The sequence below is a fragment of the Neovison vison genome, chromosome 2 (assembly GCF_020171115.1).
Source record: "Neovison vison isolate M4711 chromosome 2, ASM_NN_V1, whole genome shotgun sequence".
Lineage (NCBI taxonomy): Eukaryota > Metazoa > Chordata > Mammalia > Carnivora > Mustelidae > Neogale > Neogale vison.
Window position 1 is genome coordinate 51513999 of NC_058092.1, and position 17682 is coordinate 51531680.

At 36.0% G+C, this 17682-nt stretch overlaps 1 protein-coding gene across 6 annotated transcripts in view; it reads right to left on the bottom strand.

Moving 5' to 3' along the window:
• The window catches only part of DOCK7 (dedicator of cytokinesis 7), a 229639-nt gene that overhangs the window by 157500 nt on the left and 54457 nt on the right, over positions 1 to 17682 (bottom strand). For all 6 annotated transcript variants that reach the window (XM_044238362.1, XM_044238361.1, XM_044238357.1 and 3 more), the window contains exons 8-12: positions 15167 to 15233; positions 13885 to 14034; positions 9643 to 9723; positions 6804 to 6969; positions 1554 to 1696 (exon numbers count right to left, since the gene is read on the bottom strand). In XM_044238362.1, the coding sequence (XP_044094297.1) occupies positions 1554 to 1696; positions 6804 to 6969; positions 9643 to 9723; positions 13885 to 14034; positions 15167 to 15233 (607 nt within the window). The remainder of the gene's footprint in view (positions 1 to 1553; positions 1697 to 6803; positions 6970 to 9642; positions 9724 to 13884; positions 14035 to 15166; positions 15234 to 17682) is intronic.

The window sequence follows — 17682 nt, forward strand, 5'->3', positions numbered from 1 at the left end:
CAATCACTTTGTGCTAGCTTCCAGCTACCAGTCTCCAACATAGTATCCAGTACGTGGTGAATGCTCAAAAAATATTTGCTGGATAAATAGGTAGGTGGGTGTACTGATACTCAGTACATGCTGAACACTCAGAAACTATTTGTTGGATCAGTAGGTAGGTGGGTGGATGGATGACTTGTTGATTTAAGGTTACAATACCAGTTCAATAATAAAGTAGGCTGAAGAAATGAAAAAAGAACTGGGAAATAGTACAGAAGTGATATAGTGCTTGAAGAAGTAGAAAGAGAGAAAAATGTCATAGCTACAAGGCTGAGTCACTCTATCACATAAATCTACTGCCCAGTTCCTGTAGCTTTATTTGGCCTATCACTTCATCCAAATAACACTGTGGCCTTTTCTAGACTCTTGCTTGTTCTATTGCCCATAATAAAATGACCCTTACCACTTTAGATAATTCTCAGCTACTTTACTCTTTCAAGTTATAAGATGTCAGTAGGCCAGGATTTCCTCCTCTTATTTAGAATAAAACCTCAAAAGAAGGAATTCTTGGACAATATTTAGCACTTCCCCTTCTTCTGTTCCAAAACATATACATGGTACCAATTCATTTTGTATCAAAACCTAGTATGGGGGCGCCTGGGTGGCTCAGTGGGTTAAAGCCTCTGCCTTCGGCTCAGGTCATGATCCCAGGGTTCTGGGATCGAGCCCCACGTCGGGCTCTCTGCTCCGCAGGGAACCTGCTTTCTCCCCGCTCTCTCACTGCCTGCCTCTCTGCCTACTTGTGATTTCTCTCTCTCTATCAAATAAATAAAATCTTTAAAAAAAAAAAAAACAAAACCTAGTATGGACATGCACACGTGCATGTACTCATGCAAAAATTAGGGAGAAAAAAATCTCACTGAAGGAACATTTAACCTCGCTATGTGCAATGCACTATTATTTTTCTATTCTACTGTGTTTTTTTTTTAACCTGAGTATTATCTATTACATTTCCATTACTGTTAATGAATCATGACCAGCACTTGAAAACTCCTGATTTGATTCATGATTTGAAGTACAGAGAACATATTTGAAAAGAATAAAATACTTGATCAAGAACTTTTGGACCTATAAATGCACCTATAAAAATGATGTTGATGATATTTTAGCACAAAAATGCACTACAAAGGCCTGAAAGTCCTATTCCGTACAGCATTGATGTGGTAAATTCAACCCAAAAAAACCTGGATAGGGAAGAGAGATACAACCACACAATCACTGACTGAAAAAATTCATATACCATAAATGTTTAAAAGTTAAAATATTACAATTGAGAAATATGATATAAATATGGAGGACAGATTTTGATGCATTATTACTATAACAGTTAAATAAATATAATTATACAACAGGCATAAGATTATTTTATTCTAATACTTCTTATTCTTAAAAGTTTTTTTAAATTTCTCAAAATCACAAACACTGCATGTACATGTACAATTACAATTTTTCTGAAAATAAAAAAATTTCACAAACAAATAGCTCCCTAGAATTCCTACATGACAGAATAATACCTGCTTAAAAAAATTTGTCACTGTGAGAGTAGCAGGTCGAAAGCTGGTCAGGTTACAAGCGTCATCTCCACTTGTTGTCCTTTCGAGTGATCGTCTGCCAACAATACTAGAATTCCTCCTCTCTGACCAAGACCCTTTTCGTTCTACCAAGGGGGGAAAAAAAGCATGATATTCATTTTCATAATACTTAAAACTTGTTTTAAAGCAGCTTTCCAAACACAGGGGGAAAAATCATTAAAGTTGAAAATTCAGCATATTGATTATAGCAGGAGCTTCACTTCTGGAGAGTCAGCTTAACATCTGACTCTTGGTTTTGGTTCAGGTCATGATGTCAGGTTTGTGACACTGAGCCGAGACAGGTTCCACACTCAGCGCAGAGTCTGCTTAAGACTGTCTCTCCCTCTCCCCTGTGCTCACTCTCTTTCTCTCAAATAAATAAATAAAGCTTTAAAAAAAAAAAAAAAAAAAAAAAGCACTTCTGGAGAGATCAGTAAGAAAGCACCATACCTAAATCTTCTGGTTCTCTTTTTAAAATTTCTCTACTGTAAAAAAAAGTCTCTACTATGCTCTAATTACGTATATAACCAAAGATGAGCTATGATGAGCAGCTACAGAGGAACCATGTATTTGCTGGGAAATACTCACACAATAAAAATTTTAGTAACCATGTAATAGTCCGTAACTTGAATTTGAATTCAAAACAGAATTTTAATTCCAAGTCCTTGCTCAAAACACCATTATTCAAAACCAAATGAACAAAATGAAACAAGATGGGATTGGGAGGAAGACAAACCATAAGTGACTCTTAATCTCACAAAACAAACTGAGGGTTGCTGGGGGAAGGGGGGTTGGGAGAAGGGGGATGGGATTATGGACACTGGGGAGGGTATGTGCTTTGGTGAGTGCTGTGAAGTGTGTAAACCTGGCGATCCACAAACCTGTACCCCTGGGGATAAAAATATATGCTTATAAAAAATAAAAAAATAAAAATTAAAAAAAAAATGAACAGCTATGTTGCAGATCAACAAGGAAAAAGAAGACTTTAAACAAACTAGACATTACAGACATCTATACAACATATCAGCAAGGAAAAGCAGAATACATGCCCTTCTCAAGTGCACACAGGACATTCTCCAAGGCAGACTAAGCCATAAGACAAAATACAATAAATTCAAAAGGTCTGAAATTACACAAAATATGTTCTCTAACAACAGTGAAAGCAAACTATAAATTAGTAACAGAAGAAAATCTGGGAAATTCATAAAATGTAGAAGTTACCGCAAACTCTCAAATAACCAATGGGTCAAAGAGGAAATAACAAGGGAAATCAGGAAATAGTTAAGATGTATGAAAATGAAAACACAATATCCCAAGACATATGGGATATCACTGAAATTGCTCAGAGGAAAATTTGTATCTATAAATGTCTATATTTTAAAAAAGAAGAAGAAAGCTCTCAAATCAGTAATTTAACCCTACATTTTAAGAAACAAGAAAAAAGGAAAACTAAGACCAAAGCAAGCAGGAGAAAGGACTCAAAAAACAAAACAAAACAAACAGCTGAGGGACGCCTGGGTGGCTCAGTCAGTTAAGCATCTGCCTTCGGCTCACGTCATAATGTAGGGTCCTAGGATCAATCAGGCCCCCTGCTCCGTGGAGTGTCTGCTTTTCCCTCTGCCCCTCCCCTGCTTGTGCTCTCTCACCCTCTCTCTGCTGAATAAAAAAAATAAGATCCTAAAAAAAAAAAAATGACAACAGCTGAATGGCAATAAATGAAATAGAAACTAGAAACACATCAGTGAAACCAAAAACTGGATCTTCTAAAAGAAAATTTTAAAAACGCTAGCTAAATGGAGAATTTAAAAAATAGGAAAGGCTCATATTACTAAAATCAGGAATGAATGAGGGGACATCATTACAGCTCTTAGAGAGAAAAGGGATTATATTACAATATTATGAGTAACTGTAGGTCAACAGTAAGATAACTTACACAACATGAACCAACTTCTAGAAAGAAATACAGTACTGAAACTGATTAAAGGTGAAACAGAAAATATAAAAAGATCTAATTAGTTCAGAAAAAATTTACCACAATAAGGCAGAACGAAGATGGCTTCACTAGTGAATTCTTCCAATTTTTCAAAAACCAAATACCAATCCTTCACAAAACCTTCCAAAAACCAAAGCAATAATTCACAACACATTCTGTGAGGACAGTGTTACTTTAACACCAAAACCAGACAGAGTTGTCGTAAGAAAGAAAAACTGCAGGCCAATATCCCTTATAAATATAGAAGAAAAATATTAAACAAAATATTGAGAAACATATTCTAACATCTACAAAAAACTTGCATACCATGACCAAGTGGGATTTTTCCCAGAAATGTAAGATTAATTTAACACCCAAAACCCAATCAAATAATGCAATACACCCTACTTAAAGAATAGAAGACAAAAACCATACAAGTCAACCCAAAGGCAGAAAAAGCATTTAACAAAATCCAACATTCTTTCATGATAAAAAACACTCAAAAAGTCAGGCACAGAACAGAATTTTGCCAATCTACTAAATTGTATCCATAAAAAACCTACAGAAAATATCATACTTGATAATAAAAGACTGAATGCATTCCCCCCCAAGGTCAGGAACAAGAAGAGGATATCCACTTTTCCCACTTTAATATTGTATAGGAGGTTCTAGTTAAGATCATTAAAAAAGAAAAAAGAAATAAAAGACATTCAGATTGAAAAGGAATCAGTAAACCTTTTTGTTATTTGCAGATGACATGATCTTGTATAGAGAAAAATCCTAAAGAATCCAGAAGAGAAAAAAAAAACAAACTTATTAATAAACATGTTCAAATAGTTTCAAAGTACAAGATCAATATTCAAGTCAATCAATACTGAAGTCAATATTCTATACACAAAAAATGAACATTCTAAAAATGAAATTGAGAAAACACTTCCATTTAAAACAGCATAAAAAAACTAAAACTAAAATATCCATTTAACAGAAAAAGGATAAGACTTGTACACTGAAAACTATAAATGTTGGAAAAAATATTAAGATCTAAACAAATGGAAAAACATTCCATGAACTGGAAGACTTAATATTCCCCATATTGATTTACAGACTCAATGTAATGCCTATCAAACTTCCAGCTGCCTTTGTGCAGAAATCAACAGCTGATCCTAAACTTCATATGATACTACAAGGGTCCAAAATAGGCACACACACAAAAAATCTTTAAAAAAGATAATAAAATTGGAGGGCCACTCTCTCCACTTTCAAAAATTACTGCAAAGCTAAAATAATCAATAGGGAATAGTATTACCATAAGCTTAGACATATAAATCAATTGAATAGAATTGAGAGTCCAGAAGTAAACCCATATATCTATCATGAACTGATCTTTAACAAGAATAGCAAGACCATTTGCTGGAGAAAGAACAGGCTTAGCAAATGGGTGTTGGGACAACTCATTACCTACATAAAAAGAATAACGTTGGACCTCTACCTCTTAACATGTAACTTGAACTGAATTATACCCAAATGTAAAAGTTATATCTTTAAACTCTTAGACAAAACATACAGGTAGATCTAAAAGCACAAGCAACAAAAAAACAGAGAAATGAAAATTCATCAAAATTTAAAATATCTGTGCTACAGATAATACCATCAAAAAAGTAAAAAACAAACAAACAAACAACAACAACAAAAAATCCCACAGTCTGGGAGAAAATGTCTGCAAGTCCTTAATTAGAGAAAAGATTTGTATCCAGAATACCTAAAGAATTCTTACAACTCTAGGACAAGAATATAAAAGAGCCACATAAAAAATGAGCATCCACTAGATAACAAGACAAAACAGACATTTAAAAAAAAAAAGGGCAAAGGATATGACTGTATCTTTCTCCACAGAAAATATACAAATAGCCAGTGCAAAAAATAACACTCAAGGTCATTAACAATCAAGGAAAGGCAAATCTAAACTACAATGACAAACCTCTTTACTTGTACTAGGATGGCTGCAATCATAGGGCCAGATAATAAAAGTGTTGGTAGAGATATGGAGAAATTGGAGCCTTCACACACTGCTAGTAGAATTTTTAAGGTTGCAGAAACATTGGAAAACAGCCTGGCAGTTCATCAAAAGGTGAAATACATGGGTGCTTCGGTGGCTCAGTGGGTTGAAGGCTCTGCTTTCGGCTCAGATCATGATCCCATTGTCCTGGAATCAAGCCCCACATGGGGCTCTCTGCTCAGCAGGGAACCTGCCTCCCTCCCACCCCTGCCTGCCTCTCTGCATATTTGTGATCTCTGTCTGTTAAATAAATAAAATCTTAAAAAAAAAAAAAAGTGAAATACAGAATTATCATTTGATCCAATGATTTCTAATATATAAAGAAATGAAAACATACGTCCACACAAAAGCTTGTACATGAACTTTAACTGCAGCATTATTCATATTAAACAAAAAGTATAAACACATAAACAACCCAAATGTGCATCAACGGATGAATGGATTAATAAAATGTGGTATATCCACATGATGCACTATTATTTGGCAATAAAAAGAAATTTAAATACTGATGTGCTACAACATAAGCGAACTTTTTTTTTTTTTAAGATTTTATTTATTTATTTGATGGAGAGAGATCACAAGTAAGCAGAGAAGCAGGCAGAGAGAGGAGGAAGCAGGCTCCTGGCTGAGCAGAGAGCCCGATGCGGGTCTCGATCCCAGGAGCCTGGGATCATGACCTGAGCAGAAGGCAGAGGCACCAACCCACTGAGCCACCCAGGTGCTCCATAGACGAACTTTTAAAACATTATGCTACGTGAAAGGAACTAGTCACGCAAAGACTACATATTGTATAATTGTACTGATATGAAATGTCCAGCATAAGCATATCCATACAGAGTAAGGAGTTCTCAAGTTATTTAGGGTTGGGTTTGGGGACTGGGAGAGAATGGAGTTACTGCTAATGAGTACAAAAGTGTTCCAAAATTAGACTGTGGTGATGGTTGCAGAACCTTGTGAATAAAAAAAAAAAAAATGAATTATACACTTTAAATGGGTAAATTGTGTGGTATATAAAGTACATCTCAATAAAACTGTGGGGAGAAAAAGCAAAAAAAGAAAACCCTTTCATGCTTCAGAACACTGCAAGGTCTACAAATAAAACAAGCCTATGGGAAAAAAAGAAAAAATTATACATTTAGGAATATTTTATATAAAACACTCTTACCTCCGGTGCTTATTTCCACCTCTGTAGAATCTCTTTCCAAACTCCCCGCACTGCTAACAATATTCATTAAATGGATTGCAGTCCAAGCAAAAGGCATGCGATATTTCCCAAGTCTTTGACAAAACTGATCGGCTTGACTTCTCAGCTTCTCCAGTTTTTCCTTATTCTGCAAAACAAAACTTTATACATTATATAATTATGCTCAAAAGAAATGAACTAAAGACTACTTCATAATACATAAAAAGATGGGGTAAGAATTCTCCATTCTCAACAAAAATGGAAAAATAGGGGTGCCTGGGTGGCTCAGTAAGTTAAGAGTTTGCATTCAGCTCAGGTTATGAACCCAGGGTCCTAGGATTTAGCCCCACTGTGGGCTTCCTGCTCAGTGGGGAGTCTACCTCTCCCTTTCTCTGCCCCTGCGCAAGTGCTGTCTCTCTTGCTCACTCTCTTGCAAATAAATAAAACCTTCTTTATAAAAAGATGGAAAAATAATTTATACCTTTCAGAGGTATACACTATTTATCTCAACCACTGAATAATTTCGACCCATTCTATAAATATATATGTAGAGTAAGTCTTTTAAATTTCTCTTTGTGATTATCTCACCTTGTTCCTAGGAGAGAAAGGAGAGCAAGTGCCAAACATGTTTATGTATTACAAGCACCATTTTAGAAAAGAAGTATAACCATGTTCTACTCAGTAACTCCTAACTATAAAATAATTCAAGATTATGGACTTACTAAATTGTTATTATTCTGAAAAATATGGAAGCAGCTGAGCCATTTGGAACTAATCCTTAATTTATGGAAAGAAAAGGAGTAAGGTATGGTGAGACTGGGGAGCACAGACAGGCTAATAAGCCAAGCACTGTAATAAGAGAAGCAAAGAAAAAATTATTACAAAGGGACCAAACCCCAGAAACAGACTGATGGCCCAAAAAGTACATGCCTATCAGGAAGATATCCTGAAGCTGGCCCAACTTTTAGGCTATCCCTGACACAAACACTAAGGGGGCCTGTGATAGCCAACCAATGGTCTAAGAGTAAAAACCTACACCAAATCTCTTATATGCTCTTTCCATATAGGATGTATACTCTACCATAGTCCTATCTTGAGACTCAGGTCTGGGAAAAGAGGGAAGGATAACTAAATGGTAGCACTGTTTCTTCCTATCTATTATACCTTCAAAATAGAATCTTGCTTTAGAGACTAGATATCCAGTGTACTTGATTCTATCAGCTTATATACGTATGTAATAGGTTGCTATTATAACTATGAGCTCCATAAAACAGGAAATTAAATTTAAAAAATGACAACCTGGGGAAAGCCAGCATACATTAACCCTGATTTCAACCAGCTAGCCAGGGATAAGAGAACATTATCATGTACCCAGGTTAACCTTGATTAGCAGAAAAGTCTCAGTTCTTATTATAAATTTCACAGACAGAAAGCAAAGCACATTTTAGATTTTGGTAATTTGTCCAGTATTCCTCAGGCATAGTCTCCAGGCTATTGAAACTATTAAATCATGTGGTCAAAGATCTAAGATCATCTGTTATTCTTTTTTTTTTAATTACTTAAGAGATTTTATTTATTTATTGGAGAGAGAACAGGAGCCGAGAGAAGGAAAAGCAGGCTCCCCATTGAGCAAGGAGCCCAACGTGGGACTTGATTCCAGGATTCCCAGGATCGTGACTTGAGCCGAAGGCAGACACTTAACTGTCTGAGCCACCCAGGCTCCCCTCATCTGTTATTCTTTTTTTTTTTTTTTTTAATATTATTTATTTATTTATTTGACAGAGAGAGAGATCACAAATAGGCAGAGAGGCAGGCAGAGAGAGAGAGGAGGAAGCAGGCTCCCTGCTGAGCAGGGAGCCCGATGCGGGACTCGATCCCAGGATCCTGAGATCATGACCCGAGCCCAAGGCAGTGGCTTAACCCACTGAGCCACCCAGGCGCCCCTCATCTGTTATTCTTGTGGCTAATTCAGGGTATCTGAAATTTGGTACCAACTTTAATATAAATTATTCTTGTTTTATAAATAGATTCAAATTCTACAACATAGTGGTCTGATCGCAAAACAAATTGCATCTTCTATTTTTACCATATTTCTTAATTATCTGCAACTAGACAGAGCTCCAGAATACTGGTGTCTTGCTATGAAAAGTTTTACTATCAATACCACTATTTTATAAAAATATCACTACCAGGGAGCCTGCTTCCTCCTCTCTCTCTCTTTGCCTGCTTGTGATCTCTCTCTGTCAAATAAATAAATTAAAAAAAAAAATTTAAAAAAAAATTTTCATGATTTAGGAATTAAACTATATTAACTTCGTTCTCTCCAAGGCAGGGGGAACACGTAAAGAGTAAATTAGTTTGCAGGTAACAGAGATTTTAAATAACAATACAGCATAAGGAACCTGGTGGCTCAGTTGATTTAGTATCTGACTCTGGATTTTAGCTCAGGTCATGATCTCAGGGTCGTGAGACTGAGCCCACATTGGTTTCCATACTGGGCATAAAGCCTGCTTAAGATTCTCTCACTCCATTTGTCCCTAGTCAGCCCCCCTCTAAGACCAAAAATAAATAATAATAATAATAATAATAATAATAATAATAACAGCATACGACATAAGCTAGGTGACAAAGGAAATAAAAAAGAAAGTAAAAAAGTGGGTAGGCCAACAGAAAATGATGAATTTGTAGTGAAATTCCTTAATATGCTTTGTATAGTATTCTCCCAAATAACAACTTGGGAAATCTGAGGATGTTTAGGGTTGGACTCAGGAGATTTGGGGGAAATGGGGAGGTGGAAAAAATGAGATGCATGATAGTCTACCTTTGTGGCATCTGCTTCTTTGAAAATCATGTATGGCTCTGCACACTCTCCAATGTCACCCTGCTGTAGGACTTTTTCCAGCTGTCAAAGAAAAAAAGTAAAGACTAATTAAGCCAAAAAAAAAAGAAAAAAGAAGAAAAAAAAGGGAAATAAAAAGAAAGAAAAGTTGGGGGGAAGCAATCAGCCTGGAATGCAAGGATGGTTCAATATAAGAAAATCAATCAACATAATGCACTACACTAACAGAATGACAGAAAAAAAAAACACACGATCATCTCAGTTGATAAAAAAAAATAACTGGGCAAAATCCAACACCCTTTCACACTAGGAATACTCAACAAACTAGCAATACAAAAAAAGCTACCTCAACATAATAAAGGCCATATATGGAAACACCACAGCTAAAATGATATTCAATGGTGAAGTTGTTCCTCTTACATCAGGAGCAAGATAAGGATGCTCACTTTTGCCAATTCAATTCAACAAAATACTGGAAGTCTGAGCCAGAAAATAAGGAAGAAAAAGAGAAAAAAATGAGTCCAAATTTGAAAGGAAAAGTAAAATTGTCCCTGTTTACAGATAGGATCCTTTGTTCAGAAAATCCTAATGTATCTCACACACACACACACACACACACACACACAAAATGGTTGAACTAACAAATACAGCAAAGCTGGAGGATACAAAATCAAAACGCAAAAACCATTTGTATCTCTATATACTAATAATGAACAATTCAAGAAGGAAATTAACAATTTCATTTACAATTATATCAAAAGGAAAAAAAATACAAGCATCTTCCACTTTTAGGAAGCTTACATTATGCCACTCTGCTTTTACAGAAGACCTGTATTAATAGTTGTTTTTGCTAACTGAAAGAGTTTCACTTCTATAAAAAAAGGCAAAAAGTAAAAATACCATTCAACATTTGCTTTGCAGTTGCCAGGTATACAGGCAGCATACACCCTGAGGAGCAAGAGTGGGGCTCTCCAGCTCCCTCCCTGGACACTCCACTCAGCATCTCAGCATCAAGCTGCCATAGCTTTGAACTGTGTCAGCGAGTATCTGTGCTTTATCTCCATTTATTTTGTGCATCTGTTGGCAAGGTATCAGGAAAGTGTGAGAGAGATTATTTTTGGGGCCAAATAAGGATGAATAAACCATTTTAATCATGTGAAGGAGTATGACATGACAACATACATAAAAGAACAAATTAATGCTTCACATAATATGGAAGACTCTCCCAGACATCATACAGAGTGAAAAGCCAGACACAAAAGCCTGCATATGATATGATTCCTTTCACGTGAACTTCAAGAAGAAAAGCCAGCAATGGTGACAGAAGTTAGAATACTAGTTATCTGGTGGAAGGGCAGGGGTAGTCACTAGAAAGAGAAACACAAGAACCCTCCAGAGTAATGAGGTAACATAAATACCCTATGTCTTGAGCTGAGGAGTGATTATACAGATGAATACATGTGGAAGAATTTACCCAACTGTTTACTCCAGATTTGTATGCTACAAAGATCTTACTGTAGATAGTTTATATCTCAGTATTTCAAAAAACCTGGTAAAGTAGCAAGTGTAACTAACTGAAACTTACTCACTGCTAGTGGGAATGCAATTATCACAGATAGTTTGGAAATCCATTCGACAGCATCTACCAAAGCCGACATACAAATATTCTATGACTTGGCAATTCTACTCCCAAGAACAAAACTAAACAGAAATGAATACATGTCTATCCTCAAGAAATGTAAATGTTTACAGAATTACTGATAAAAACCACAAAATTAAATTAACAAAAATGTCTATCACCGTAAAGAGAATAAATAGTCATATAATACTATACAGCAATGTAAATGAATTTTTAAACTGGGGCATGGGGCGCCAGGGGATTCAGCTGGTTAGGCATCAGACTCTTGGTTTCCACTGGGTCATGATCTTGAAGTTGTTGGATCAAGCCCCCTGCTGGGCTCCACCTTCAGTGAAGTACCTGCTTGGGATTCTCTCTCTCTCTCTCTCCCTTTGTTCCTTCTGCAACTCTCACATACACACTCTCTCCCTCTCTCAAATAAATAAAATCTTTTAAAAAATAAAAACTGCTGCATAGAGCAGTAAGATTAATCACACAATCAAGTAGCAAGTCACAAAATAAACATACTCTTGGATCCTATTAGCACAAGTGAATACTTTTAGGGGAGAAGTAAGGGAGTAGTGAACAGTATATGGGCAGTTTCTGGGATTCTGGTTAACATTTTGTTTCTTAACCTGGGTGGGTGGTAACATAATGTATTTATTTGGGGATAGTTCATTAAGCCATACATTTATGACTTTAGCATACTTCATTAAAAATTTTAATTAAAATAATTTTAAGCTTATTTTGTTATAGTTACCTTACTGTAAACCCAAGTTGGGTTTTTTTTTTTTCCATCTATTTGCAGGTTTCTTTCAATGAGCTTTGTTTTTATTCTCTAAAAAAGACTATTCATTGTAGCTAAGACCTATTTTAACCTGAATTCATAGCAATGTGACCACAAAGTAGGACATTATTCCTGTGGGTAAACAGGATTCATTTCATGACAATCCACTTTATAACCTTATTGTAAAATTCATTACCTTTTATGATAATTTTATATAAATAAAGATAAAGATATTTTAGGCTTCTCTCAAGTCAAGGTCAAGTTATGGTAAATGATTTTTCAAGTTATCCTAAGCTAAACAGCTTAGTAACAGAGAGATTTTACAATTTGTAATCCTTATTCCTTTTTTTTTTTAATTTTTGTTTTTGTTTTTATCTTTCTAAGTTTTTATTTATACTCCGTTTAGTTAATATATAATGTAAGAGTAGCCTCAGGAGTAGAATCTAGAGATTCATCACTTATATACAACACCCAGTGCTCATCCAAGTGCCTCCTTAATATCCATCACCCATTTAAACCATTCCCCTGCCCACCTCAACTTCAGGAACCCTCAGTTTATTCCCTACAGTTGAGTCTGCCCGATGGTTTGCTTCTCTCTATTCCCCTTCCCATGTTTGTAATTCTAATTCTTAACTGGCTGAAAATCAAATCATACTGCTCCATAACCTTGATGATTTAGATATTCATATTTATATAATACAAACACTGAGTGATAAAATCACAGTAAGATTCCTATGACAGTTAATTTTATATGCCAGCTTGGCTAGGCTATCATGCCCAGTTATTTGACAATCTACATGGTGCTGTGAAGGTATTTTTTTTAGAGGTGATTAGCATTTAAATCAGTAGAATAAAGTGGACTACTTTCTCCACAATGTGGGTGGGCCTCATCCAATTAAAAAACCTTAAAAAACCTTAAAACCTTAAAAAACCTTAAAACCTTAAAAAAAAACCTAAAACTGAGGTTTCCCAAAGAAATAATTCTCAAGTCTGCAACAAAGAGGCACTGCCTGGGGGCGCCTGGGTGGCTCAGTAGGTTAAAGCCTCTGCCTTTGGCTCAGGTCATGATCTCAGGGTCCTGGGATCGAGCTCTCCATCAGGCTCTCTGCTTAGCAGGGAGCCTGCTTCCTCCTCTCTCTCTCTCTGCCTGCTTTTCTGCCCACTTGTGATCTCTGTCTGTCAAATAAATAAATAAAATCTTAAAAAAAGAGGCACTGCCTGAATCTCCAGCCTGCTGCCCTGGGGAATTCAGACTCAGAACTACAATAACAAGGGTGTCTAGGTGGCTCAGTCAGTTAAGCTTCTGCTTTCAGCTCAGGTCAAGATCCCAGGGTGCTGGGATCGAGTCTCACTTCGGGATCCCTGCTCAGCAGGGAGTCTGCTTCTCCCTCCCACACTCCCTCTGTACTCTGTCACTCTCTCCCTCAAATAAATAAATAAAATCTTAGAAAAAAGGCAACAATATCAACTCTTACCTGAATGCCAGCCTACCACCTTGCCCTACACATCTCAAATTTGCCAGCCCTCAGAAATACATGAGCCAATTCCTTAAAATCAATCACTCTCTCTCTCTTTCTGAGTGTGTGTGTGTGTGTGTGTATGTCTCCATCCTACTTATCTGTTTCTCTGGAGAATCCTAATAGAGCTCCCACTCAAAAAAAACTTAGGAAGCACCTATAGTGCATATCCAATATGGTGTTAATAAACATTAAGATGAAAAAATAAAGATAAAATCTTTGCCCCTAAAAATCTTGTGGTATTAATAGAAAGACAAGTATACAGACACTACACAAACTAATATATTTAACCTTATTCTCACCTTTATTACAAGAAAAACATCTTGTGAAGGATAAGTGATAGAAAAAATAGCTGATCTTGCCAAGGTGGTAATGGCAGCAGGTGGTACATGGGGACGTAATAACCCTTTCATCTGCTCAGAATTAAGGTCAAAATAAAAGTTTTCTGAAATCTAAAAAGAAATTCACATATTAAAAATATGTACATTTTACAAAAAATCAAACATAGTTTTAAAACACTATAGATATTAGAACATTATACTAATATAAAATTTATTATATATTTCAATGACCAATCTTTACATATCTAAATCAAAGCAAAAAGAAATATACAAACTATCTGGGACATATAGAAGAAACATATTCTAAACAACTATATCCCTAACCTTTCTTATTAGAAATGTAACTTGCAGTAAAGTACACAAAGAAATTACTAAGATGAATTACCTCAAATTGAGTCTTTAAAAAATTATATAAATAATGTTTTAGCAGACTTGATTTAGCAAATACAAGCTGCTAGTGCAGAATTCCAACACAGAAATTTCTAATATATTGACAGCAGAGGTCATTGAAAGTACTTAGTTGCTACTACACATTAAGGAGCCCTACAATATAAGTTAATAAATGCTGTATGAGGGATGCCCGGGTGGCTCAGTCAGTCAAGCATCTCTCTTAGGTTCAGGTCATGATCTTGGATCCCAGCAGTGAGCCCCACACTGGGCTCCCTGTTCAGACTGGAGCCTGCTTCTCCCTCTCCCTTCACCTCTCCCCTCTGCTCACTTGTTCTCCTACTTTCTCTCTCCAATAAATACAATCTTAAAAAAAGGAAAAAAAAAGAAAAGCAGTATGAGATAGCCCCCTGGAAAAACTCCAAAAAGTAATAAAGATATGATGGTAAAACTAAAGCAGTATTTAAGACAAAAAATTTCAAGCACACGTAAATGATCTTTTAGCTAGAATGAATTTTAAAATTGCATCAACCAAATTCCTAATGATTCTAATCCTTTATACATTGTTGCCTAAAATGCCTTTCTTATATTAAATTTTTCTTAAACTAAAAGAAAGCTGCTTCTGCCACCTCTTTTTGAAACTCTCTCCTTTAAATAAAAACTAGGTATCAACTAAACTATTTTATACTAAGAAAATATTTAACAAGTCTCAATAAATTAAATTTCTATTATCTTCTTAAAAGATATGTTTAACAATTCTCAAAAAAATTTAAGTTATCTTACAAAACAAATTAAAAACAAGTTTCTGAAACCTAGAATTGTGACAAAAGATTATATTCAAACAATATACCCTTACCTTTTTCTTTTCCTTGACATCATATAAGGCCAAACTTGCAAAAATGGGTTCAATTTCAATTTCAAACCTTAAAGAAAAAAAAAAAAAAAGGAGCTTAACCTTTCTTCATCTGTGCTATAACATCTATGCTACCCCTTCTTTCTGAAACACTTTTCCATGTATATCTATTGGTCTAAATCAACCATTACCTCCTCTAGGGTAATCCCATATATTCAATGTAAAAAACAAAAACAAAAAACTAAGAAAACAAGTAAAAAAATTTCAGAGAAAAACAAGAGCATACAAAATTCTACCACATGGCAAGAACCAAAATAAACAGTTTCAGGGCCTATCCATCTAGATTTTTGTCTATGTATAAATGCACTTGGTGAATGAATTTTTTTTTAAAGATTTTATTTATTTATTTGACAGAGAGACATCACAAGTAGGCAGAGAGGCAGGCAGAGAGAGAGAGAGAGAAATGAGGAAGCAGGCTCCCCGCCAAGCAGAGAGCCCGATGTAGGGCTCGATCCCAGGACCCTGAGATCTTGACCTGAGCCAAAGGCAGAGGCTTTAACCCACTGAGCCACCCAGGCGCCCCTTGAGCAGTGATTCTTAACAAAGGACAGTTTTGCCCCCAAAGGGATATCTGGCAATGTCTGGAGACATTTTAAATTATCATTACTGCAGGAGCATTACTGGTATTTAATGAGTAGAGGCCAGGGCTGCGGCTAAACATTTAACATTATATAGGAGAGTCCCTGACAATGAAAAATTAGCCAGACAAAAAAGTCAATAGTGTCAAGGTTATAAAAACCATGTTCTTGGGAATTCAAGTTGGTGCAGACACTTTGGAGAACAATGTGGAGATTCCTTAAGAAATTAAAAATAGAGCTTCCCTATGACCCTGCAATTGCACTACTGGGTATTTACCCCAAAGATACAGATGTAGTGAAAAGAAGGGCCATCTGTACCCCAATGTATATACAGTGGTTGTTTTCTTCTTTTTTATCTTTTCTCTTTTTAATATATACTCCTGATAGGTTCAGTACATAATCCGAGTCAGAAAATTCAAAAAAGTGTATTGTATTACTCCCATGCAATCAAACATATGTATGCTTGAGTTTGTCAGGAAATGGTATTTGAAGGATTCCTGGGTGGCTCAGTCAGTTGGGCATCTGCTTTCCTCTCCGGTCATGATCCCAGTGTCCTGGAATAGAGCCCCTGCATTGGGCTCCCCGCTCAGTGGGGAGTCTGCTTCTCCCTCTCCCCACTCTTGTGCACTCGTGCTCTCTCTCTCCCTCTCAAATAAATAAATAAAATCTTTTTTTAAAAATTAAAAAAGAAAAAAGAAGAAATACTATTTGAGCATTAGATGCTCAGTGGCTACTAAGTGGCAAAAAGGCTGCTGTTGTTGTTGTTGTTGTTTTCACTATAAGTGCTCATTTATTTGAAATGTTGAGAATTCTAAAACATCTAAAAATAGGCAATCTTTAATCACTCAGAGGCCTACCAAAACACACAACTAGTAAAATATTGTCTTACTCCTTTTAGGGTTGTGTGTGTGTTTTTTTTTAAGTGGGGTGTATTTTTTTCTTAATTCACCGAGAGGGTGAACTGTTCCTGGAAAACAGTTTTTTCCATTTGCTCCAGTACTAGGTTGATGTGTGGAGTGGAGGGAACAAGCAACCTATTCTACTTCCTAGTTTCAAAAATCCATTTAATATATCATCCTTGGCTAGAGAATACATCACATATTAAACTGATAAGAACAGATTTTAGTGTGGTGTATTTTAACACATTTGCTCCATACAATTTTCATAATACAGCTTTGAACAATTTTATCAACATGTATGACTCTATTATGACTTATAGTCAATGTTGTCCAATAATAACGGCACCACAAATCTGGACTACATTGTTGCCTTGGAGTTTTTTGCCTTGAAGTTTTTTGAACCACACAGATGGTACATGAGCTTATGGTTATGAACTCAAGAGGAGTCACTGTTTAGGTTTTTTTTTTCCTGTTTCATATCTAAATTTCTCCCTGCTACAGCCAAAGTCGTAACAGATAAATATCTCTACCACCTACAATATTACTCCTATAGAATCTGGTGTTAGGTACTTATACAAGACTCTGTTTCTACCCTGTTTGAGTGCAAGCTCTTTCTCTTGTAAAGTCCATTAAAACAGGGTTGGACATGGTGCGCCTGGGTGCCTCAGTGTGTTAAGCTTCTGCCTTCAGCTCAGGTCATGATCTCAGGCTCCTGGGATCGAGCCCCACATTAGGCTCTCGGCTCGGCAGGGAGCCTGCTTCCCCCTCTCTCTCTGTCTGCTATTCTGCCTACTTGTGATCTCTCTCTCTGTCAAATAAGTAAATAAAATCTTTTAAAAAAACAAAACAAAACAAAAAACCAGGGTTGGGCAACAGCCCCAATGTAAAAATTCGCTACAGAATGCTTACCCCTATGGAAAGATTTCCTACCATTATTAGGCTCCCAATAAATTCTTAGTTTTATAACAGCTTAGTTTTAATC